This window comes from Saccostrea cucullata, unplaced genomic scaffold (genome assembly GCF_032062105.1).
Source record: "Saccostrea cucullata isolate Sc308-1 unplaced genomic scaffold, CSIRO_AGI_Scuc_v1 ctg4176, whole genome shotgun sequence".
In the NCBI taxonomy this organism is placed as follows: Eukaryota; Metazoa; Mollusca; class Bivalvia; order Ostreida; family Ostreidae; genus Saccostrea; species Saccostrea cuccullata.
In genome coordinates this window covers 18,380-45,912 of record NW_026931266.1, presented here as the reverse complement: position 1 = coordinate 45,912, position 27,533 = coordinate 18,380, and the positions used below count along the sequence as shown (strand labels likewise).

Sequence of the window (27,533 nt, the reverse complement as noted above, 5' to 3'; positions counted from 1 at the left end):
AAATACCCTGGTATATACTGTTCAAAAGATATGACCAAAGTAAAATTTCAGAATTTTCATGTAAAAGTGGGTCAAACTCCAAGTCAAAAGGTCAGATTTGGTGTTACCCAAAGAAAGGTCTCGTCACAAGAAATAAACATATGAAATATGAAAGTCATAGCTCCACTAAATCAAAAGTTATGGGCAATGTTAAACTGTTTGCGGACAAACAGACAAACAGAGAGACAGACAGACGGACACGACAAAAACTATATACCCCCGAAACTTCGTTTACGGGGGCATAAAAACCGCACTGCTGCTGCAAATTGATTTAATTAATTCAATTTTTACAAAGTACATATATATGAAATGGTCGGTATTTTGACTGATAATGTTACATATAATTTTTTTTATACATGTATATATAAAAGAATGACTCACTTCTACACAAGCAAGTTAATTTCAATCCTTCCTTTTTTTTTTTTTTATTTTCCTTTAAAGGTCACTGACACGTCTATTAAGAACATTTCTACACATTATGTTGCTTTATACTCTCAACCGTATTTTATTTTATAGGTTTTATATTTCAAATGTCTTTGTCCAAAATAAAACTTCATTATAAGTAACAGCTTTTATATACTTCAAACGCTATTTGTTCAGCAAATGAAAGAACTTCATACTTTTCCGCTTTATTTTAAAGCTTTAATCAATTGAGGGGCCACATGATAAATATTACTTAGGTACTTAATAGATTATCAGAAGCTGTCCAACAGGTACAAAAAATACAACTATATGAAAAATTGACCACTGCTGTTTATAGTTTTGGCTACTTGATAAATATAGGGCTAACGGCAGCTGTGATCGATTAACAGGGGATACTTACTCCTCCAAGGCACCTGATCCCACCTCAGAAATTCCCAGGCGTCCGTGTTACTTTTATGCCCTTTTCACATATTTGTATAAATATCTATGGGATTTTTTAAATAGATCAGAATTTGTTAATATCTTTACAAAGGCTGTTCAATAAAAAATGTCCTGAGCTCTGTGTCATGCAACATAGCCTATTAGGAATCATATGATATTAAGCTTGACTTTCTCTCATGATTTAATCTTTGATGAATTGATTAAAGTTTATGTGACAACTTTTCATCACTTAGTTTCTTTGTGAGAAACTGGAAAACAAGGGCTATTCGAAACACTGCATTGAAAATGAATGGTAAAGAATCAGTAAACTAGAGTGAAATTAGACGCTTCATTAAAGGTGTTGTAAAACTCATTAACCTCATCCTAAAGAAATATTCTCTGAAATATGTGAAATTTACAGCAACTAATGTCTCTTTTATAGACACATGAGTAGGTGGATTTCAATAAACAAAAATGATACAATGGGCATTAAAAACGGGCACCGTCCTTGGTGACAAGGACTTACAACAACCAATGTACTCTTTGCCAAAATTCAACAAATTATCACTGCTGATGTTTGATTGACTCTAAGACACATAGCAAAATTGATAGGCGTCATTTCGGGGTTAGTTTTCACTGTTTTAAAGAAACAATTGACAGTAATAAAGATTAGTATTTGAAAAATGAGTGAAAACGACAGCGTGTAAGAAAATCTAAACAATTATTTTAAAAATTAAAAAATTTAAGATATTTACATTTGTCTTTAATTCAATCAGATAATGAAACTTGAATCCATTTGCTTTAACCCCTCAAAACAAGTTTACAATAAGATTCACTTGACAAAAACAACCAAGGTCTGAGAAGAGCAAAAAATTGCAAAAGCACAAAAACAGTTTTATATGCCATTTTCTGAAATATTAGCGGTCTTGTTGTTTCAGTTCTTATTCGGGGAGGCAGGTCAATTTCTGGAGAAGTCTATAGCTAGAAAGCATTTTTTTTTTTTTTGCAAAACTCGAAAGGTTTATTAGATAATGGAACCAGAATCAGGAATCAACAACATAAAATTTCTTATTGACAGCGTCCGACCCCAAACGCCATGAAGAGTAAAGGATAAACAGAAAGTTAATGTTTTGTCAACAATATTCACCAGACCGTTCACCCTTTGGCTTGTTTTGTTTTCCAAACTTGAAAAAAAAAACACCTTTCAGAAAGAAAAAACATGTCCAGGAAATCATATAGAGTCTGCCATATTCCAGTTTACGAAGGGCCGTATCAAAATGTGTTCTAAAACAATGAGAAATTGGATAAAAATGTTACGGGCATGCGTTTCAATTAATAAAGAATATCTAGATTATTGAAGAGCGTTTTTTTTTTTTTCCAAGCACCAAGGACATTATTTATTGAACAGTCCTGTTTTAAATGTCACGCATTGTGGGGGTATTTGGGACAAAACATTAGTCCCAGTTATCTATAAATTACTTAACAGGAAATTAATACAAAAAATATATAATATATAAGAATAATCGATGAATATGGTGTCGGAAAATAACATAGTCATGCTTAAGTTTTGGTACTGATTAATAATACAGGTCATGTAATTATTTATCATCTAATTATAGAGTTGATATTTTATTTTTATTTTAAAGAACAAGCAAAAATATACAAGTTCTCGTACAGTTTACATTCAGTTCTACCACTCCTCCAGTTCCGCTCAGGAAATGGGCGAGCAATTCATTAAAGTATTTTTGAATGAGTTTAACAATGTTTATTTCTGCAGAATAAGTTTTTGAGTGCAAAATTTCCGTTAGTCTTGACTCTGAAGTGTTATGCATATATTTTAATAAATTGGTAATTTTCGTCTTTTATAATATCATAAAAATAAGGCAGTTGTTGCCGCGATGAAAGAGCTAAGCGTGGAGCCTTTCTGCGCTCAAAAACAGTCATTTTCAGCACTGTTGTGGAATACTTTTAATTCGAGGAGGTAAATTTTTGGGGGGCAAACAGAGCAAAACCTTACCTATTCCATCTCGAGATGGAAGTTAAACCAATCAATAATATGACTGATTATGGCGTCGCCGACAGTTTTCCATGCTGCCTAAGTAATTCTTCATATTTTATCGTCATAGGTGTCCTGACAGCTTATTTTCTAGTTGTTCTTTATTTGCAATATTTCAATACGAACATTCTTCATAGCTTCTTTCTAATACCCCCATTGCTGCTCTCATCTTTTTGTCTAGTTCATCGTCATTGCTATTTACTAGGTTTTCATTGCCAGTCCTCATAGCTTCGATCTTGTTTTTCTTTATCCTTACTATTTATGGGGTCATAAATAGTCCTCAACGCTTATATTTAGATTTTGCATCATTGCTGATAGTGTAATCATAGATGGGCAGTCATCGTTTTCTTTATAGCTCTTTCCAATCATTGTTTTTAAAGACATAGTCTTCGATGCTTTTATCTACTTATTCTGCATTAGTGTCCAATGAGTCATAGATGGATGGACCCCCATTTAAACAATAAAATTCTAGAGCAGAGCAAACACGGATCTCCAAAAACATCAAAGATGGGATAAGGTGCCATGAAGGAATGAGCATCCCCTACTGACCGCTCACACCCGTGTGTGCTCCTTGTCATGAACGAGAAAAACCTGAAATGCAATGTGTGTAAATAATGGCCTCGATTTATATGAAAAACGTTAGTTAGCATTTGACGTCTCTATATGACTGAAAATTCTCGAATTAGATATAATAAAGTTTATCTCCTCTGGATAAACTAGGTTATTTTGAGCACATAATTATTGACTATAGAAAGATAGACAACTCTTACTTGTCACATTTATACAACTGGGCATGCGCAAGGTAAACTTCCTTTTCCTGTTGAACAACAAAGCTGCTGGTACCAAAAATTTTAACTGAAGAAAATTACTTTCATCTAAGGCTCACGAAGAAAAGTCAAACCATGTTGAGACCCAAAAAAAAACCGGGCATCGAAGGCCAATGCCCTATGCCCCCCAGTATTTTAGGACTTCTGCGGCCTAGTTTGTAGCCTCCAGGTGACCATCCAAGCATCCACAGATGGGTCCATTGACCCCATCATACCGACATCATCCCCAGTATTATTCCCAGGCAGCTATGTCAGTGCCAACAAGAACTTACATGGTCAGCCAAGAATCGCTTGTTCAATCAGTACCCTTACAGCCTGTCTACGAGACTGCAGACATCCCAACTCCGGTTGTGCAGACTGTACCCACCCAACAGACAGTGGAGCCGCAGTTGCCTGTGCCAACAACTAGCACTACAACAGGTATAAATTGCATGGTTGAATTAGATAGGCCTACACCTTTTCAGAGTGTAGTGTAATGGTTTGGGCCGTGGAGATCGGCCTGGATAGCTCAGTTGGTAGAGCACCTGACTAGAGATGCAGGAGTCCTGGGTTGGATCCTCAGTACAGCCATACATTTTCTCCTTTCCTGTTACAGATTTGGTGCAGTTGACCACCCCTGGACTTGCAGGTGAAAGTCCTGCCAGGGGCAATAATACTTGGACCTGTTTCTCAGGGCGAAGACCATTTAGGCAAGGGAGGAATGTAATGGTTTGGGCCGTGGAGATCGGCCTGGAGAGCCCAGTTGGTAGAGCACCTGACTAGAATGCAGGGGCCCCGGGGTTAAAACCCCCGGCCAGCCATGCTTTTTCTCCTTTCCTTTTAAAGATTTTGCCTGCCACCCCTGGAATTGCGGTGAAATCCTGCCGGGGGCAAAAAGAACTTGGGTTGTGTCTTCGAGGGCGAAGACCATTTAAGGAGGGAGGAATGTAATGGTTAGGGCCGTGGATGTCGGCCTGGGTGGCTCAGTTGGTAGAGCACCTGACTAGAGATACAGGGGTCCCGGGTTCGATTCCCGGTCCAGCCATGCATTTTCTCCTTTCCTGTTACAGTAGCATCAATGCTTGGAGCTCATGTCTCTCAAACATTGAAAGAAAAAATTTGGAATAACGAGTATGTCGCTTTGAGTAAACTGTTGATCAAAGAACCAGTTTCAGATATACAGCATCATATTGTTTATCTTGATGGTTTAATTCGGGTTTAAAACCCTTTGTACAAAGATGAAAAAATTATGTCTGTTTCACAATGGACTGATGCCTTTTTAATTTTTGCCTCAATTTAATGCGCCAAGCACTCTGCACAAGCTATAAATTTATTTCGTTATAGGGAACAATTAAAAAGGTCGGGCTTACCTACGTCTTATGGTTGGAGGGATTATAAATCCAGTTTAGGCTGAAAAAATCATTTGATTCAAATCTTAAGGGGTTCGGTTGATGCTGAACTTTGGTTGTTTTATATGCAGCCCACTGTACAAAATTATACAGAATCCCCCCAAACAATTTAAATGTTACTCTTACAATTTTCAGGGTGTTTGCGAAAAACACAATTGCAAGTTTTTGCATATTTGTGTGAAATGTAATGGTTCACATCCTTCTTTACATTGCAGATCTTCCCAGAATAACAATGTCAAACAATTCCCCCAGTCTAGGCCCACACAACAGCAGTTCCGCCCAAGATTCCCACAGCGAGCAATTCGACCTACACAATAGATAGTTTTCGATAGGCCTGAATTTAGCAAAGTTCCCTCCCGTTGGCCGCCATATTGGAGGTCCCCGTGATTTTCCCTCTTTGTCTTACCAAGTTTAAGAAACTATAGCAGAAATATTTGGTGGAAAATCTTTATCAAATAATTTTTTTTAAAAAAAAAAGGGGTTCCAAAAAATTTATATACTTCAAAAAATAATGATTTCTAATTCAGAATAGCAAATATAAAAATTTGAAATTGGTTGAACAATGAAGGAATATGAGCGTTTGGACCTCCAGTATGGCGACCAACGGGAAGTAACTCTTGGTCAATCGAAAACTATCTATAAGTTATGGGATTTAGGCCATTCTCCAATTAAAACCAACAATCTTCACAAATTATTAATAAATTATCCTGACAGAAAAGTTGCCAACATATTAGGGTAGGGTTTTGAGAAAGGGTTTTTGTTAAATTATCAGGGGCATTCAGGGCCCTAGAGTAAGGGTTGAATATAAAAATATGAAGTCTGCAATTCAACACTCTAGTGATCTAGAAGAAAAGATTAAGAAGGAAATTGGATTAGGTAGGGTTTTGGGCCCTTTTTTACCCCCCCCCCAATATCAAATTTAAGATGTCCCCAATAGGTTTATTACCTAAAAAACAAGGTGGATGGCGTATGATAACCAATCTTTCACATCCTTATGGTGATAGTGTTAACGATTACATAGATCAACAAGATTGTACTGTCAGCTATGCTTCGTTTGATGATGCAATTAACATAATTCAAAAAAAAGGGAAAAAAGGGGCCCCTTATGGCAAAGATGGATATTTCTAGTGCATTTAGGCTTTTCCCAATCAATCCTCGGGAAATTTTGTCTGCTATTTTAAGTTTAATAATTCATATTATATTGACAAGTGTTTCCAATGGGGTGTTCAGTATCTTGTTCACTGTTTGAAAAATTTTCATCATTTTTACAGTGGGAATTAGAACAGAGGTCACAAAAGGATGGCATTGTTCATTACTTAGATGATTTCTTTTTTGCTGGATCAGCGAATTCTAGTGAATGCAGAGAATTAATGTATCATTTTCAAAAACTGAGTAAATTTTTTAGGAGTTCCAATTGCACCAGAAAAAACTCAAGGTCCTTGTACAAAATTAACATTTTTAGGGTTAGGAATAGATTCTGTTGAAGAGACAATTTTTGTTCCAAAAGAAAAAGTGGATGAATTGTTGGAAAAGATAAAGTATGTTCAGTGTAGTAAAAAAGTAACAAAGAAAGAATTAGAATCGCTTGTTGGTTCACTTGCCTTTGTTGTAAAAGCACTACCGGCTGGTAGGGCATTTTGTAGGAGAATTTGGGGGACTCAAGGTTTGATAGATTTTTCATTTGATTAGAATATCTAATGAGATTAAGTTGGACCTTCAGATGTGGGTTGTATTTCTGCAAAATTTTAATGGACTAACTCGGTTTCCATCAGTAGATTGGTCAGATAGTGATATGTTGCAATTTTATACAGACAGTTCAGGGTCGGTTGGGTGTGGTGTTGTTTTTGGCGATGAATGGAGTGTGTTAGCTTGGCCGGCAATTGGCCCAGGAGATAAAGAAGGATATTATTTTGTTGGAGCTCATTCCAATATTGTTAGGTATTGTTATTTGGGCAAAAAAACTAGCTTCTAATAAATTGCTATTACATGTAGACAATTTAGCACTTGTTCACATAATTAACAACAAAACGTCAAAAAATAAGAGAGTTATGGTTTTGTTGAGAGCCTTGGTCCTCAAAACTTCAAAATAATATTCAAATCAAATGTCAACATATTCAAGGTTTTAAGAATGATAAGGCAGATGCTCTTTCTCGTTTTCAGTTTTCGAGGTTCCATCAGCTGGCTCCTGGGGCTCGGCCTTATCCTTGTCCAGTTCCTATGCAATTTTGGCAAATTATTCATCAACTGTAGAGAACCTGGTAGATGCTAGCTTTTGGAAAATACAAACAAAGTTTATAGGCAGGGCATTCAAACCTTTATTAGATTTAAGGTAAAACTTTTTCCACAATTGTGGCCTCCACCTGTTGACCATGTCATCAATTTTGTTGCACACATGTCAGAGAAAAAATGCGCCTTTTAACCCGTCAAGTGTTATCTGTCTGGTCTGAGCTTTTTTATAAACATTAGGGATGGCCAAATTTGTGGAGTCATTTTTAATTAAAAAACTGCTTACTGGTTACAAAAGGTTGACTGTGTCTCAGTGATATTAGAATGCCTATTACCTTGCACTTATTAGGTCGTATCATAAATACCTTGCCATATGTTGCACATTCTTTATACAGGAAATTATTTAATGTGCCTATTCAGTAGCATTTTTTGCATTGCTTAGAGTCAGTGAAGTAGTAGACCTTCAATCTGATAGTGTTCAGTTATTACAAGACCATGTTAGTCTACTGATTAAAATTCTAAGACTGATCAAATGCACAGGGGGCAGCGTTAAATTAAACATGCCCCGTCATTAATTTTGTTTACAATACTGCAGAAATTTCTTGCAATGCGTCAGACAATTTCAACTACAAAATTTTTTGTGCATTTCAACTCCAAGCCTTTGACTCAGTATCAGTTTTCTCAATGCTGATAAATGTTTATCATTTTTGAATATAAACACATCGGTTTTTAAATCTCATTCTTTTAGAATTGGTGGGGCCACCACGTATTTAAATGGTATGAGCAAAACTGAAATCAAAACCATTGGCAGATGGAATTCTGCTGCCTACAAGTCATATATAAGGCCAATTGTTTAATAAGTTAGATGCAAATTTATTTTGTTCAAAATCATTTCAGATTGCATATGGATAATTGGTTCATCTTTTATTTTTGGGCTCAGAAAAACTAACAGAAAATGCTTAACAACCTGGGATTTGAATCACATAGGATAATTGGCATGGAATAAGGGGTATGGTTTGGTCACAGCTTTATCCAACTATCCAAAAGAAATTAAAAGATAATAACCCACCAACAATCCTAGTAATACACTGTGGTGGCAATGATATTGGTAATCCCATAATAGTTGAAGGGTTTACAAATTACATGAAATCTACCATTGTAAATATTTCACAATTAATGCCAAAGACAGTTTTTTTTGGGCTCATATTTTACCACGAAGTAATTGGACCTTATGTCTTTCTAACAAAGATGGAGAAAATTGGAGAAGAAGAATCAATTAGCACTTGCTACTTTTGTTGTTAAGAAAAAGTGTGGGGCCTATTTAAAAATCCTGATATTTTAAAAAGACATGTAGCCCTTTTTGCAAAGATGGTGTACACTTGTCAACTTGGGTAATGACTTGTTTGTGAATTCTTTAAGAAATGCTCTGGGGGGTTTTTTTCAACCACTGACAGATTTTTTCCCACTACTCCCACATGTACTTGTTAAGTCTTGTCATGGCCAATCCTTGAAGTTGTGAAGTTGCATATTTGAAAAATTTAATTGTATACAATTACTGGTGAGTTTAAATTGATAAATATGTATTTGTATTGGTGAATGCAAAATTGACCGCCTAGATTTGTTGGCGGATGACCCACAAAAAAAATTTTTGTGGGTTCATTTGGCAGAATTTTCAAGGATCCATGGGGCACTGTTTTTTCCAGGTCCCTTGGGTCAAGGTGGTGTTTCTACTGCTTTGAGTTGTTTGTGTATATGCTGCCATATCGATTTTAAGATGGCCATATTTTGTTGTTTTGTTGAAAAAATTGTGAATAAATGGCCATGACAATACGCCAAACATTAATTATTTGTAATATTTTAATTAGGGTAGGTCAATAAGGTCATTAGGATATTAAGTATCAATTTGTAGAAATTATTGTTTTGGTTTCCAATGGTAAAGAACAATGGTTTGTAAGGGGTGCTTTGCTGTCTAAAAAAAATAAAGTTTATCTCCTCTGGATAAACTAGGTTATTTTGAGCCAAAATTATTGACTATAGAAAATAACAACTCTTACTTGTCACATTTATACAACTGGGCATGCGCAAGGTAAACTTCCTTTTCCTGTTGAACAACAAAGCTGCTGGTACCAAAAATTTTAACTGAAGAACCCTCCCACCCTCTCCAAGTTTAATTTTTTTTGCAGAAATGCTTGGCCTTAAAAGAATTTTTTATAGAATTAATTGATGTTAAAATATTGTATATAAATTGATGAGCTAATGTTACTCTTCATTTGTATTTTAATGTTTTTGATGTGTGTAGAACAAAATTTCTGCTGCTGTTTTAAATTTATATTTTCAGCGTCATGGACCATAAGATGATTGATCGTATGCATATCTAAAAAACTGAGATAGAACAGAAAAATTTTGCGCCAGTGACTTTAAAGAATTTTGTGTAGTGATGGTATAAAAACTATATTAATGGCAGAATTTTGCAGAGAATGCCACCTCCATGGGGCACTGTTTTTTCCAGGTCCCTTGGGTCAAGGTGGTGTTTCTCTGCTTTGAGTTGTTTGTGTATATGCTCCCTATCGATTTTAAGATCGGCGCATATTTTGTTGTTTTGTTGAAAAAATTGTGAATAAATGGCCATGACAAGTACGCCAAACATTAATTATTTGTAATATTTTAATTAGGCTAGGTCAATAAGGTCATTAGGATATTAAGTATCAATTTGTAGAAATTATTGTTATTGGTCTTCCAATGGTAAAGAACAATGGTTTGTAAGGGGTGCTTTGCTGTCTAAAAATAACCATAAATTAGTGTATCAATTAAATTATCATTGAACTTGATAAAAAGACACCAAGGGATCTGAGAAACCTGCTTCATATTTGGATATTTTCCTACAGAGAAAGGCATAGATAGCAAGTAATTTATTTACTTTGATGATAAATGTTGTGACCAACTTTTAAAAAACATTTCTTTTCTAAGTAGCAAAATACAAATCTCATCATTATAGACAACAATGCGTAAATTTTATGTTCTATTTATATAGAACAATAGCCTAACAGATGCTGAATGGCGTTTTTTGTACATTTGTTATCTGAATTGTCTATGGATTTTTTTTCGTATAAACGAACATGACAACGAGCACATAGCGGGTGTGCCGATCGACACTAATTTCAATATTTCCATTAATCAAAACCACTAGTTCCAAGTACATTGAAGCATTATCATGATTATTGCACAAATTTTATTACATGTTAAAACAAGTCAACAACTTGTAAGTTATTTCAAAATATCACAGAAATAAACACATCATAAATTTAATATAAAAACAATTGCTGCTCTCCCTCATCTTCAGAGAGGTGAGTAATTCAGACAAATCCAAACAGAGATGTTGATACCACTACCCATAAAATTAGTATGTTTTGGAATCTTCCTTTCATTTTAGAATTGAAGAGTTCCCAATATATGAAATACTGCATAAGGATTATTTTCATTCCATCTAATTTTTGCCCTTTTCACACTATTTCATTGCAAAACAGTTTTTCCTATTTGAAATTCACCCAGGCACAGCTGCATTTACGAGATAATGCTGTTAACTTTGAATCTGCCTCGTTCTATATTAAGTTTGCATTCGTACTCTACAAATTGAGCCACCATGCATGTCATATATGAGTCACCATGCAAGATCCATAAATGTCTTCAGTCAATGCAACCTTGATAATCCCAATAATACTAAATGAACATTAAGATTTGCGTCTTTCGGTACTTAAATCCACAACCAAAATATAATATTCCTTGTATCAAAGAGGCTATACCCAAATATACTATTCTTTGCATCATAGTATCTATACAATAAAATGAGGTATACATGAGTACATCCTATTTGGTGAGATGTTTGGTCTGGACATCTTGACACACAAATGAGTTCCTCTCCACGTTCCTGTACAATGTAATGAACTGTGTGACCTTTGACATCTGGGGAAGTATAATGTCACGGGTTAATGAACTTCTGCTCTCGGCAGACAGATTCTCTCTGCTGAATCCTACTTGTTTTAAAAAGTATATAACAAAGTCAAAGCAGTTGTGACTGTCCTCAATGTATCTGCAAGAAGAAATCAAATGTTTAAAAGTACTAGTATACAGTAAAACTCAGTTATAACAAAGTCCCTGGGACCTCTGAAATTACTTAGCTATATCCGTAATTCATTATACCCATATAAGAAATTCGTAAAATTTAGCTGGGGATGATCCAAGATAACTTCGTTATATCCATGAATTCGCAATATCCATGTTCGCATTAAACAAGTTTTGCTGTAATTTATTATCCATCTGAACTTTGGACTACAAGTTCTTCTTATTAAATGAATGGTAAATTCATGTTCCTTTACATTTCGTAATCAGTAAAAATGAATTTGTTGAGGAAATAAATCTTATCTTCTAATTTTATCCTTCCAAACTTGGAAAAAATGCACATTTAGCTAGAGCAGAAAATTAGACTTGGGGATGAAATTTAAAAGGTGATCCAATTTCGCAATTTTTTGTTCTCTTACTTGGATTTTGTCCATATGTTAGACTGGGCTTGATGTTGGAGTGTGGCATCCCACACCTGGTAGATGTGTGGGTTGAGGCCTCGGTTAGACAGGGGGATCACTAGACACTCCTCCCAACCAGACATCCCCACATGTACACCACCCTCATCATAATCATACACGGTTCCTACACAATCATAAACTTTTAACTAAAGTATATATCACACATAATCATACACAGTCCCTAAAAAATTCATAAACTACAGTATATAACATTGTCAGTTAAAATGTCAGAGTTTCAAGTAATTTTTTGATGTTATATAAAATGATGTTACTTATCATATCATATCAAAGTTTGTTTTATTCAATCCAGTATTGTCTTCTTACCATTTGTATCTGTTACTCCTATATGAAGGTTAACAGAATTATCATAATCCCTGTAAATATCAATGAATAGAATATAAAACATACAAATAATACATAGCAGAAGTATTCAAATAATGAAACATTTGCAGTGAAAATTCTATTTATCTAATACATGTACTTTGATAAAAATCAAACTTTAAAAAAATTACAGTTTTCAATCAAATACAGTACTGTACCTTATAAAAGTGCCTAAAGTTGGTTTAACAACCAATGACACTGGAAAGTCCCCTGCTCTGTTGAGGGGGGAGGGGAGCTTGTAAGGGGGTATACGACTGGGGGAGTGGGCAGTGTTATAATGACAAAGGGGACACACAGAGGGGACAGCAAAACACAGGATGTTGGTGAGTTTGTCACAGTGTTGCCAGCACAAGACATCTTGTGTGTATTGCCTGGACATGGCGATGACCTTGTATCTGAAAATGGATGGGTCAAATTAGATACAGATGTCTGTTAGCCTTTTTTAAAAGTACATTTAAATTTAGAAGGTGGTTTGAGATTGTATTTAACTTTACAATTTCTGTACCTTTTCCTGAATATGTCAAAATTGACAACAAGTGGCCCATGCACTACATTGCTCACCTGAACACTTTGTCTCAGAAGAAGCAAAAATCATTTCAGTATTGAAAGTTGAAATGTAAGAGTGTGGCCCCATCCTACCACAGAGGGAGGGGGTCATGATATTTGAAGAAACTTGAATTGACACTTTCTGAGAATATGTCCATATAAATATAACCTATTGTGGCTTTGCTGTTTTTGAGAAGAAGATAATTTTTAAAGATTTTTCCTATGTATTTCTATGTAACACTTTGATCAACCATTGTGACCCCACCTTACCCTGGGGGTCATAATTTGAACAGATTTGATTCTACACTAGCTCAGGCTGATTCAACATACATGTAAGTTTCATATTTTATAGCAAAGTTGTTCTTGAGAAGACTTTTAAATGATGTCATTAAGTTCGGGAATTTGTATTTATCTCCCTTGAAAGAAGGCCTGGACCTTCATTTGAATAAACTTGAATTCCCTTCACCCAAGAATACTTTGTGGCAAGTTTGCTTGAAATTGGCCCTGTGGTTCTTCAGAAGAAGATGAAAATGTGAAAAGTGAACAATGACAATTAATAAAGACGACAATGATGTCACTGATGACTGAGGGACAGTGGACAATGCTATTGATTATTTTTCCACATTAATATTGATAAATTGATATTAAAATATATATATATATATTGATATCCAAATGTTTTAATAAAGGACAAATGCATAAAGAAAATATATGACTGGACCTGGAATCGAACCCTGGACCTCTACATGACTAGTCATGTTCTCTACCACTGAGCTACCCAGGCCAATATCCATGGTCTATATAGCCTGAACTGCTACAGTCCTCCTCGTCCTTGAACTTGAAGACACATGTTCAAGTGCCCTTTCAGGTTTTACGAATTACAAATAAGGCAAACAAGGCCCCAAAATTGCATATCATAAATTACATACAAGCCTGTGAAAATGTCTCACTTTCAACGCTATTTAAGTTAAACAGGAACTGATCTTTCGCTTAGGAAATTGCAAATCAATGTTTGAAGTGGAACTGGAAGATACCAGTTAAAAAGAGTGTGAAAAATGTGGTATTAATGCATATACTCGCCTAAAAGTTGGTCCGCTTATCAGTCAGTTGTATCTTTTAAGTTAAACATGCATTTGTCATTGGGTAACCACTCCTTACACGTGAAATTTATGTTGTCTTTACATGACAAAATAAATTTGTTTCTTGATTTCCCTCTGGCGACAAGTTATTCGCCATCTTGTTTGGGTAGGTTTATTATGAATAACTCGTTCATTTAAGCATTCTAGACAACCGTTTCACATTACAGTTTTTATTCTATTATGAACCAGATATTATACTTACTATATAAACCACACTAAACTGAGACAGACTTATGATAAATTTTCTTTGTAACTCAATGAGGAATATACTTTTCAATATGAATGAAGAATGATTTATCTAAAATAAACTGGTTCCTTAATTTTAGTTGGATACCAGTCAAGAAAACGCAAAGATGTCGGTGCAGTCACTTGTGAGTGCTAAAAAGAAAACGTTTATTGGCCTCCCTGCTCCACTTGGCTATGTCCCAGGTCTAGGAAGAGGGTACGTAAAAGCACGGCTTAAGATATCTCTCTTCTGATAGATCTACCAGTTCTAAATTGCTTTGTTTGCTACAGTGCAAACAAAATGAAATTCTAGAATTTCCTCTGCAAAAAACTTTCTATAAACGATATAAAGCATACATTTGCAGGTGAAAATAAATTAAAGTGCTTTGAATAATGTGATTTTCATTCCTTTTGAATTTAATACATTTCATGTGTAAGTGTAACTTTTCTTTATAATGCCAATGTTAACTTATTTTTGCTTTCTTTTTTAGTGCAACTGGGTTCACAACCCGATCTGATATTGGTCCAGCCAGAGATATTGATGATATTTCGTGAGTATTAAAAAAATCATTTTACATATATTTTGTTAACAGGGGACTTACTGTTTGTAGTTTTATCATTTCAGCTAAAATGTAGATAAATATTTTGGTCTTTCTTTTTCACCTTATTTGCTTACTTGAAAAGTTTTCATTACTTCATCATTTAAAACCTCATCTTGTCCTTTCTCTGAATGCAATAATTCTTTCTTTAGTTTGAAACTGAGAATTTGATATGCCAGAAATGTTTATAAAGAGTTTTAATAAATCTTCCTGATTAAGACAACCAATTAACAATCAATATCATAATTGTAGTGATGATCGTCATGCTCCTCCCACAAAGAAAAGTAAGAATGATGATGAAGAAGAAGAGGATTTGAACGATGCAAATTACGATGAGGTACGAATCAGTGAGCAAATGCAACACAGCTCCTAATGCATGAGTATTTAACTTATCGCGATAAAAGTGAAAACTTAAATAGCAAGTTATTACAAATAACATTGATTTTTGTCTGTCTTATCAGTTCACAGGTTATGGTGGAAGTTTATGTTCTAAAGATCCATACGACAAAGACGATGAAGAGGCTGATGCTATTTACGAGGAAATTGACAAGAGAATGGACGACAAACGCAGGGAAAGAAGGGAGCAAAAACTGAAAGAAGAGCTGGAGAAATATCGTCAAGAGAGGCCAAAAATTCAGCAGCAGTTCTCAGACCTTAAGGTATCAAACGGGGGATAACAGGAGGGGGTGACCATAAGAAGTCTTTAGGAATGAGGAAAAAATGTTGTATACAGGGAAATTTTTGCCCTCGTTTTATTTAACACCCCCCCCCCCTTTCGTCCTCTTCATGGTTGGGTGAATTTAAAATGGGACAAAATTGGTCATACAAATGGGAAAAATATGGATGGTGAAAATAACCCTGTATACAGTCATTAAAAATAAACACTCATTTTGTCATGCTACTAAATGGTAATATAGATATGACAGGAATTTTTATGAATGGACAGTTTAATTAAATTTTATTTCCCTAGAGAGACTTAGCCGTTGTCAGTGAGGATGAATGGCTAAACATACCTGAAGTGGGAGATGCCAGAAACAAGAAACAGAGAAATGCACGAGCAGAAAAGTAAGACTTTTGTAAAGTAAATAGAAATTAAGAGTTAAGTTTTATAGTCTCAGCAGTGAGGTATCTTGGTTATTTAATTTGAATTAATGAAACTTTATGTGTATGTTTTAACTCTGGAATTTAATATTTTGATATATTTTTATAGATTTACCCCAGTGCCAGACAGTGTACTAGCCCGAGCTGCAGCCAGCACAGGGACTGCCAACACAATATCAGACAGGGACCAGGTCAGTTATTATAGAGTCAATATCCACACTACTTAGATCACTGAATTCTTTGCTGTGAATCATTGGTATAAAATTAGCTGAAAATACATTAAAATCTTGAAATTTATAATATTTACAGAAGTTTGGTGGAATGAACACTCCCTTTGGGGCCATTACCCCTTTGGGTACCTCAACACCTAGTGGTGATATTGACATGAAGAAAATTGGCCAGGCTAGAAACACACTGATGGATATCAAGCTCACACAGGTGCCTTCACTTTATAAAATGTTTAAACTCTGTATTTACTCTTGTAAACTATAATAAAATTAGCAATGTGTTTATTTGTATGCATAATGTAATATCTTATACCTATTATGATGTAATAACATGTTAATTAAACCTTTTAACGGCTAGGTATTGCAAATTTTCTGTGAAAAATATTTTTAATGGGTTGTATTTGAATGACAGGTGTCAGATTCTGTCAGTGGACAGACAGTGGTGGATCCAAAAGGTTACCTGACAGATTTACAGTCCATGCTGCCATCTCACGGAGGAGACATCAAGTGAGACTTCATTTACATACTGTAAACTACATTTACATACTGTCTTACTGTGAACTGCATTCACTTACTGTAATCTACATTTACATACTGTGCTACATTTACTTACTGTAATCTACATTTACATACTGTAGCTTACATTTACTTACTTATATCTACTTTTACATACTGTTACACTACATTTACATAATGTAACTTAACTTACATTTACATGCTGTAACTTAAATTTACATACTGTAAAATACATCTCCATACTAGAAACAACATTTACATACTGTAAACTTCATTTACATTCTGTAAACTACATTTACTTACCATAAACTAACTTTTAACTACCAATTCTTTGTGCCAGTTGCTAATTCACAATAAAGAATAGTTGTGATTGGGGTATCCTGTTTTTTATACCTTCTGGAGTCCTTATTCATTGTTCAGTTGTTGCTCAAGTATCTTGCAGATATTTCTCTTACTGGTATAAAAGTTAGTTTTTCCTATAATACATATGAAATAAGAAAAATGACTTCTCCAATAATAAATATAAAAGGTATTTTACATGAACATTTTGTACTTTTAACAATGTATTGCAGTGATGTAAAGAAAGCCAGGCTTTTATTGAAGTCAGTCAGAGAGACAAACCCTAAACATCCACCAGGTAGGTTATGTTTTACCATTCAAAGAATACATCTTCCAGGAAAGCTTATACAGTTGAAATTAGGTATATTGAACACCAGTATCTCAAAAACCTTGCAAAGTGATTTTAAAGTCACAACTGCTTATTCTGTGTTTTATCCTCAATATCTTGAATCCTTCCTTATCTCAACATTTTTTCTTGGCCCCATCAAGTTTGCGATAAAGAGGTTTGACTGTACATGGTTGTGGATTTGTAAGCATGTGTCTGAATTTTATATTATTCAGCCTGGATTGCCTCTGCCAGGTTGGAGGAGGTAACGGGGAAGATGCAGATAGCCAGGAACCTGATCATGAAAGGCTGTGAGGAGTGTCCAAAAAGTGAGGATGTGTGGTTAGAGGCCGCAAGACTGATGGTAAGAGATCCAGGGTGTAAAAAAGCAATTAAATATATTAGTTATATACCTGACAGTCTTAGATTTGTATATTTAGTCCACAGCATTCAGGTGTTTTCTTTTGTTGAAAATGAGTAAAAAATAATTAGTGAATTGAAAATGATCAAGTTTATGTTGTATTTTAGCCAGGTGACCAGGCCAAGGCTGTGATAGCCCAGGCTGTTAGACATCTCCCTACAGCTGTGAGGGTGTGGATCAAAGCCGCTGACCTGGAGACCGAGACAAAGGCCAAAAAGAGGGTCTTCAGGAAAGGTACTGAAAACAGTTCTTATGAGGCATATCTGTACCTGCTTTTTAAGCACCGAATCAGTGTTTTACTTTTTTAAAAAATCCATCAGTTTTGCCTTTTGCCTATGCATTGTATGTGGTTGAAATGATTTAGATTTTCACTTTGTTTTTAGCACTGGAGATGATTCCAAATTCTGTGAGACTGTGGAAGCAGGCAGTAGAACTGGAGAATGAGGAGGATGCCAGGATAATGCTGAGTCGAGCCGTGGAGTGCTGCCCCACCAGTGTAGAGGTAGGCATGTTATGTATTACATTTGTGTTTTGTTTTGGGTATGATTAAATGAGTATTTGTGGTTTTCTATGATGTAGTTACTTTTTTCTTGGCATTGGGGTGGGGGGATGAAATACTGTCAACCTGGCGTAGTTGAAGCCCTAAAGTTATCTTTGATTTATTAATACTAAATGCACATGATTTTTTTTTAAATACAAGACCACAGGAAAGAAATATTTTGATTACTGTACATGTATAATTTTCTAACAGCCTTGAGCTCGCTGAGGGCAAACATGGTGGAAATCAACAGAGACTTGTGGATAAAGGATGCTGAAGACTGTGAACAGGCCGGGAGTATTCACACTTTAGGCCATCATTTTAGTATTGTTTTATATCAAACACAAGAAATGATAGCAACCTGATATTAGAATACTATGTTCAAAGTCAATTAAATAAAGGAATACAAGTCATTTTATCATTTTTTATAGCCATTATAATTTGTTTCAAAATATAGCATAAAAATCCTTTATTTAAACAATTGTCAACATAATTTTTTTTTGTTTCCTGTCATGTTCATGTTCCCATATCTATGAGTTTATCTATGTTAAATATTTGACAGTCGTGCTGTGAAGGAGTTGGGGTGGAAGATGAAGATAAAAACACACATGGAGGGAAAGATGCTGAATCTGTAAGCTCTTCTTGTAACATTCAATCGCAAGTCATAAACATTGAACTGTTGTAGTGTAGCAGAATGTTAAAAGTAACCCGGGTACAATAATAATTTTTATAAAAGTAGCATTTACATCACTATTCAGTTTTGTAGAGACTTGTAATTTATTAGAAATGAATTTTTTTTTGTGTGCAGCTCATGAAGCTTATGAATGTGCTAGGGCAATTTTTGCCCATGCTTTGTCCGTTTATCCAAGTAAAAAGAGCATCTGGCTGAGGGCTGCTTACTTTGAGAAGAGCCACGGATCAAGGTAGAATAAACACAGAATTTAAGTCATTTAATTTTGTTTTAATCACCAACCAGGAGATTCCATCAAAATGTTCTTAACTGAATTGTCTACAGATTTTTTAATTTCCCAATCATGACAAAGAGCATTCCTTAGATTGACAAAGGATGCTTACTCCTCCGTGGCACCTGATCTCACCTTTTATGCTGGTTTCAGAGGTCCATGTTTGCTGTTCTCCAATTTTTTTGTTCCAATGGATCTTTAACTTATGATTTTCCTTATATTTTGGTTTCATTAGCTCAACTTTGTTCTTTCATTTAGCCTTGCAAACACTTTATAAATACATGCATATTGGAAAATGATACCTGATGTACACTGTGTAATAATAATGGAAAATCTTTTATGTAGTATACAATGATTAATATATTTTAGGGAGTCATTGGGGTTCCTACAAAGAGCTGTGGCCCACTGTCCCAAGGCTGAGGTTTGTGGTTAATGGGGGCCAAATCAAGTGGCTGGCCGTAAGTATTTCATTTCTGTTGTTTATTCTACAGTTTCCTTCAAAATTTGGATATTTTTACAGATATATTACTATTCCCAGCATTTGGTAATATTTGAGATCTGAATTAATGAATAAATGCAGTATTTTCAAGACAATTTCGTTATAAAGATTTAGTAAATTATTTTACAACAAAAATCCTTTTTATAGAGTAATAAGAAATTATTTTTTCTTTAAACAGGGAGATGTTGCAGCCAGAAGTATTCTAGCTTTGGCTTTCCAGGCCAACCCTAACAGTGAAGAAATCTGGTTAGCTGCTGTCAAACTGGAGTCAGAGAACAATGAGTTTGAGAGAGCCAGGAGACTGTTACAGAAAGCCAGAGCAAGTGCTCCTACTGCTAGGGTGAGTAGGTCATTTTATGCATAAGTTTTTTTTTTACTGTAAACTGTTATTGGTGTGAAGAAATACTGTTAATTTGGCAACCTATCGGGTACTTTAACTCATTGATATTAATCATTGTGAACCATTTATCTTGCTTTGTATTCCTAGTGATTATTTTCTCAATCACAGAAATTAATAGTTGCAGATTGAACAAACTGACAAATTGTGAATAAAGGATGATGCCAATTATAGTTGATTTACAGAATTCCTTGAAAAGGTACTTCATTGAATTTAGAATCAAATATAATTAATATTTTTCTCCATGTTTAGGTGATGATGAAGTCTATTAAGTTGGAGTGGTGTTTGGGAGAAATCAAGAACGCCCATACACCCACAGGAAACTTAAACATTACCCAGATTTTGCCAAGGTTGGTGTGATATTTACTGAAAGAACAGGAAAAATGGGCACTATGTTTAAAAATTAATTACATGATGGATGAGACTTGTGAAGATGAATTTTATACATGTATAGAGAGGGTGTTTATATACTGTACATGTACATGTATTGGTGTATTCATGAATTAGGGCTACACACTTCCTCGCTGTATATTGTACACTGTATTTATAAATTCACGCACCGTTGTCCGCACCAAAGCCGCTAAAATATAAAGCCTGCTTTTTTAAGTACACATACAGTATATTTTTATACACTACTTGTTAATAATATTGCCTTTGTTTATGGTGTACTCTGTTTGTTTGTTTTCATATTCAGTGCTTTTCTGACAGTTATGAATAATTTTATTTTTGACAGCTGTGGATGATGAAAGGGCAGATAGAGGAACAAAATAACAACAAGGAGCTGGCAAGAGAAGCCTACAATCAAGGGGTAAGTCAGGTCATCCTCAGTATTAGCAGACCTCGCAAAACTCTTAAAAAGCTCTTAAAGCAAAAACTTGGCAAAGAAAATTCAGACTTTGCAAATTGATCTAGTATCTGCACTCACCTTAACAATTGCACCATCAACTTATTATCTCATAAAAGATCAAAACAATCATTCTGTTTTTAATTGTACACATATTTAAGAAAATTTCAAGTAATATAATTTTTTTTCAGTTCAGTATCACATTTACTTCTTGAATAAAAAAGTTCTGCTTATATTACGTTCATATTATAGTTATTTTCTTCCATGAACTGTATTTCAGTTGAAGAAAAACCCTAAAGCAATTCCCTTGTGGTTACTCCTGTCCCGATTAGAAGAAAAGTCAGGTCAGCTGATTAAATCCCGGTCAATTCTGGAGAAAGCCAGATTAAAAAATCCACAGTGTGCAGAATTATGGTAAACTTTTACAGAAGTAATACATGTTGAATGAGCATACATGTATTTAGAGTCTAATTTCAGAGAAAAACAAGGTCCAAAAGACAGTTGATTTTTATATAGAACACTGATATATTTACATCAAATATACCATGGAAATGATGAAGTGGTCCAAGCTTTTTTTATGCGAAAAAAGTTACATGTACATTGAACATGAAGTCCCAGTTTCTCTGCTTACTTCAATGTAAAATCATATTTCTTTGTGCTAAGATTACTTGCCATCACTTAGTCAGTGGATTATTGCTGCAAAGGAATACAATCAACTGTGGATACCTATTCGTTTAACTCTCTTTCAGGCATACTTGATAGATAAATGCTTACTGGTTTATTGATTGTGGGAGAAAACCCGTGACATCCTCATACAAACTCTCTTTTGTTGTATTTCAGGCTTGAAGCCATTCGGGTGGAAAATAGGAGGATTGAAAAATATAGCCCAAACACTTATGGCAAGAGGTAAAATTTGCAAAGAGAGAATATATTTTTTGTTCTAATATAGGTACTGCTACTCACCCCCTAACCCCCCCCCCTCCCCAACACACACACCCTTTTTCATTCACCAAAATACACCAAGGAGCAAAATTTATGTATATTGTTGATATGCAAATGAACCTTAACAAGGTTTCTTTCTTCACTCTGTGTTCTGATGAAAGTAGTTAGAATAAAACTGCAGTCAAATTAAACTATACACAGTTTCTCAATTTGTTGATAGACCTTACTGCCATTTTTCATAAGCTAATTTTTTATCAAGTTTGAAACAAAATCATATAAACATCTTGTATTCTTTGCAGCCCTGCAGGAGTGTCCAAACTTGGGATATTATGGGCCGAATCCATCGCCATGGAACCCAGACCACAGAGGAAAACCAAGTCAGTTGATGCTCTACGCAAATGTGAACACGATCCTCATGTACTCCTAGCATATTGAAAGTAAGTAGACATGTAGCTTGTAAACATACATTGTGTGTTTGGAACATCTTTATGCGTTTGCATGTAATTAAATAAAATACAGGTTGAATGGAAACATAGTCATTATTTATCCCCTCTTTTTGTAAGGTATATATTCTGGGCAGAGAGAAAGGTAGCCAAGGCCAGAGAGTGGTTCAGTCGTACTGTCAAGATAGAACCTGACCTCGGGGATGCCTGGGCATATTTCTACAAGTTTGAGCAGGTTCATGGAGACGAGGTAAGAATTAAAATTTTTTTTAAAAATAATTTTATAAATGCTATACATTGTTTTCAGAGAAGTAAAATGAATCAACCTTGTTGTTTATGTTATAAATTTGAAGTACAGTGATTTTCACCAATGTTGAAATCCAAACCAGTATTGAAAATTTTAAACAGCTCCTGGTTATAATACATGAGCATATGCTTCAATTCTTTTAAGATAAGAAGAAAAAAAATGTTTCATTAATACCCTTCCCGGCACCCCCAAATTACATGATAATGCCAGGAAATGACTGGAATGTATACATGTATTATGCATGTTTTTGTAAAAAAGAAACAATTTATATTTACAGGATTCTCAAAACGATATCAAAAAGCGTTGTATAAACGCTGACCCCAAGCACGGAAAATATTGGTGTCAAGTGTTTGTAAAGGACAAGATTAAAAACTGGAGACTCAGAACAGCAACAGATCTGCCGTTAGTGGCCTGTTGCCACCCAACGTGAATAAGCCAGGCCATAATGATTATAAAACTTCTACAGAAGGACTCCTTGTTTCAAGCAGTGCTCCAGGCATTTATTTGTTTGTCCGCAGACTTGGGATGTAAAAGTCCTTAAATTGTTACAATTTAACATATGAGGTATTTTTTAATATGGACTTGTTAATACCTATCCTATACCCAAGCATTGTCAAGCAAATACGCTGCTGTACAAGGGTATTTGATTTCAGAATTTGAAATTCTTATTACACGTATTCAAATATGCAAATTCTGAAAAATTGAAATGTGTTATTTTGATACATAATCATGTATTTTATGTTTAGAACTATTGTAATACATTATCAAATACTATTTTCAATATTCTCAAGTCTGTGTTTACCTGAATAGAACGTTGACAAAAATGGAGAATAGATGTACAGGCAGCTTTTAAATGTATCTGAGTAGTAGACACATTGCATAAAGATTCTATTAAGACAATATGTCCAGAAATGGAAAAATGTGAAGAAGAGTTAATTTTTAAGATTATACAGTTTTGTTCTGCCTGAAACCATTGGAAACTGCAACTTTGAAATTTAAAGTTTTTGTCCCTCTTGTCATGGGTTTCTTAGTTTAAAAAAATTGTTAAGGCATTTGAGAGAAGAAAACAATTTTCAAAAATTTATATTATACAATATATGTACAGGTAGAAGGCAAACTAGTTGTACTTTTCGTTAATATTCTAAATTTTCTGTGTAATATCATGACTTGCATTGCCCTAGCATTTCACAAAGAATGAAACTACGAATTTTGGAATGCATTTGACACATTTACAGAATAAATTTTATACTGAGGGAGGTAGAAATTTTGTTGGGTATTAATAAAAAATGTTAAAATTATAATCCAGAAAATTAAGAGTAGATATGCAACGCCAACTCACCAGTATCAGTGGCTAATAAAGTTGTCAGTGATTGCTCCATAATGTGTGCAGAACAAACGTGGTGAAACGTTTACCCTCAACTGGATGTGTAGGACATCCATTTGTTAAACTCTGAACACACATAACAATTACTGAAATGTATCAGAGACTGCTCTCTTCTGTTCAAAAAACATGTATCGTGACTCCAGTTTAATTTCTCAAATATTTTCTTAGATTCACGCTCTCTGCGTGGTGCAGTGGTTAGAGTGCTCAAGCTCAAGAGTTGCAAAGTAAGAAGTTGATCCTTACGTTGCGGGTTCGAATCCCACTGTGGATGTGGAGGCCGGTCCTTTGGATGAGGCTGAGGTTCTGCTGTCGAAGAAGATGATCCTCCCTGCCCAATGACCCTGAGTGGCGAATATACAACAAAATTTGTAGTTTTCCACCCGCAAGTGGACTCCATATGAGTGAAAATTTTTCTCAGATACTTTAAATCAATACAATAAATTAATTTATCTCATTTTTCTAAAATAATTTAACGAGATAGTATAGATCTATTTCATTTATCGGATTTTCTAAAGATATAATTGTTTTTTTTAAGCACCAAACTAAAGCACAGCTTACTTTTCTCTCTTTTTTTTTCATAAAATCTCAGCAGACGCACAGAAATAACAACCCTTTTCCTACGTTACATTGAAATGTATGAAATATATCCATAATACTGCATTCTTCTACTTCTTTAAAAGCATGATCTAATGAATAGATTAATTTTAAATCCTTATTTTGCTTGTGATAAAGAAAAAAAAATGTCTTTAACCCTACTAAGTACTGTTAGTTTTAATTAGTACAAAAGTACAATAGATATCTTGGATAGAATCATTGTCAAAATCACATTTTAAAGAATAATCTTGATGAAGTGGGTTCCCCTTCTACAATACAGGTGGCTGCTATCTGTGTTGGAATTGATTCTTCACATTTCGCATCAAGATAAAAGATCCAGGTGATAAAGAACAGGTACACTGATTCTTTTGTGTTTTCGTGGGTGAAAAAAAGTCAATACCATACAGTCAAAAAACTAATTAACGTTCTCCTATACGTTTTTGGGAGAGAGAGAGAGAGAGAGAAAGTGAATTTAGGAAGTTTCAAAAACTGAAATATTAAGCTTAAAATTGAAGACCACCTAAATAAGCGTTTCTTCGATCCATGCAATCATCCATTATCGTGGTTAAAACAATAGTTTTATTTACTAGAATTTAACTAAATTCAATATTATTACAGAGTACATATATTGTGTAGAAATACTAGTAATTCACGTGTTGCTTATCACAAGACTTTTTCCTCACTAGAACAACAGTAAGAAACGTATAATTCAGTTATTATTATCCTAGAAGAAATTCAAATTCTTCAACTTAATCAACATCGAAATCAGGTCATAAGTTAACGGGTAGATTTTTTTTATGTCATAATTGCCGCTAAGTTGATGGTACGGAACATTTAGTGTTTTACAAACACATCTTTGTTTCTTTATTATTTTCTCAAATTCATATATTTCATTGAAATAATTCATATTTTTCATAAATTTATTCCTTATTTTCTGTCTTAAATTGTACAAAATACAGATAAATCTAAGAATGGGTGTAATTAGTCAAATTACTGTAAAAACAAATTTACTATCTTATCATCTATTGGTATATGAAAAACGTCAGTCAGCACTTGACTAATGATAAATTGAATACGCTAACAAGGTCATTGTATCGACCATAGAACTTACGAATTGATGCCTTTAAACGAGACTGCTGATATTCTTGTTTCATCAACTTGCTTGTCAATAATACACCTTTTTTTAAACGAAGTTTTGGGGGCATAGAGCTTTTGTCGTGTCTTCTGTCTGTCTGTCTCTTTGTCTGTCTGTCTGTCTATCTGTCTTTCTGTTTGTCCGCAATAACTTAAACCTTTCCCATAACTTTTGATTTAGTGGAGCTATAACTTCCATATTTCATATGTTTATTCCTTGTGAAAAGACCTTTCTTTGGGTATCATCAAATTTGACATTTTGACCTTGACCTTGGCCGTTTTCACCACTTTAACATGAAAATTTTAAAATTTTACTTTGGCCATATCTTTTTAACAGTAAAAACCAGGACAATTATACTTCACATATGTAATGTTTGTTAAAAAACCTTTCATTGGATACCAACAACCTTGACCCTTTGACCTTGACCTTGTAGATTTCCGTACTTGTGAAAAAATTTTAACCTTGGCCATAACTTTTGCACGGTAAGGGATAGGGCTTTCATACTTCATATATGTAATCCTTGTAAGAAGGCCCTTCATTGGACACCAAGAACTCTTGACCCATTGACCTTGACCTTTAAATTGACCTACTTTTAAAAAGCAAACCTTGACCATAACTTTTAAAAAGTTGGGATTAGTGCTTTCATACTTTACATATTTGATCCTTATGACAAGACTTTTCATTTGATAACAATAACTTTGACCCTTTGACCTTGACCTTGGAGTTTGACCTACTTTTTAAGAAATTGAACATTGACCATAACTTCTGAATTGTTAGGGCTAGGGCTTTCATGCTCTGGCAAGGCCTTTCATTTAATACTAATTACATAGACCTTTTGACCTTGACCTTGGAGATTTTTGTACTTATTAATTAAAAAACTTTAACATTAGCTTACTTTCAAATTTTACAATTGTTTTCCAGTGAGAATACCCTACTTTTGGTACCAATTAATTAAATTTGCAATTAAGAAAAGCTTGGCAATCTTTGCTATGTTGCCATACGGGGGCATCAGCGTTTTACAAACACATCTTGTTTTATTAGAAATTGTTCATACTTAGAGCATGCTCTTGCGAATCAATTGAGATGTATACACTCCGTATGCAGGTGATGAAGGCATATTGCTGCATAAGTAAGGGAAGTTGACGATAGAAAAGTCAAAGTTATCATGTTTATCATATAGCTTGGTTGTTAGTTATGATACAGTGAAAATGTACGTCAGATTTGTAGGAGGGCATTTCTCAACGTAGAATTACCAGTTATAGGAAGGATTTTATACTGTCGAAAAATGATCTCTTCTTGAAAAATATTGACCCAGGGTCATTTATAACGTAGAAATTCTCGACCCTTCGGTCAATATTCTACAGGGTCACTTTTCTTTGTTGCAACAGCGACAATGAAACATAACAATGCTAACTATGAGTTATTTAGCTTCTTAAAAAGGTTAGTAGGGGAAATTCTGGAAATTTCAAAAAATACATCCGAATAATCCAAAACCTAGCGCTTGAAGTGATTGACAAAGATGAATGCTGTTAGCATGTAGAAGGGCTTCGATCTTTAATTCTTTGTATTGAACAAGAACAAACATGTTCATATACTACATCAGGTTTTTATTTTATAGTGAATTTCGTACATGACAAAATAACCACCAATCTTCGTTTGCAGTAGACAGTCCTGTATCATAGGTACAAGGACTCCACCTGGTGATTTTTTTTG

At 34.5% G+C, this 27,533-nt stretch overlaps 1 protein-coding gene and 1 pseudogene across 1 annotated transcript; one reads left to right on the top strand and one right to left on the bottom strand.

Moving 5' to 3' along the window:
• Positions 1–10,552: 10,552 nt before the first annotated feature.
• LOC134232036 (MKRN2 opposite strand protein-like) lies at positions 10,553–14,150 on the bottom strand. The gene is made up of 5 exons (XM_062714010.1): positions 13,964–14,150; positions 12,496–12,732; positions 12,281–12,330; positions 11,915–12,080; positions 10,553–11,466 (listed from the first exon to the last, which is right to left on the bottom strand). Exons 2-5 carry the CDS (start codon positions 12,714–12,716, stop codon positions 11,244–11,246), a joined length of 660 nt encoding a protein of 219 aa, XP_062569994.1. The 5' UTR covers positions 12,717–12,732; positions 13,964–14,150; the 3' UTR covers positions 10,553–11,243.
• A 187-nt stretch (positions 14,151–14,337) lies between these two features.
• LOC134232034 (pre-mRNA-processing factor 6-like) lies at positions 14,338–23,137 on the top strand (annotated as a pseudogene).
• Positions 23,138–27,533: the final 4,396 nt, after the last annotated feature.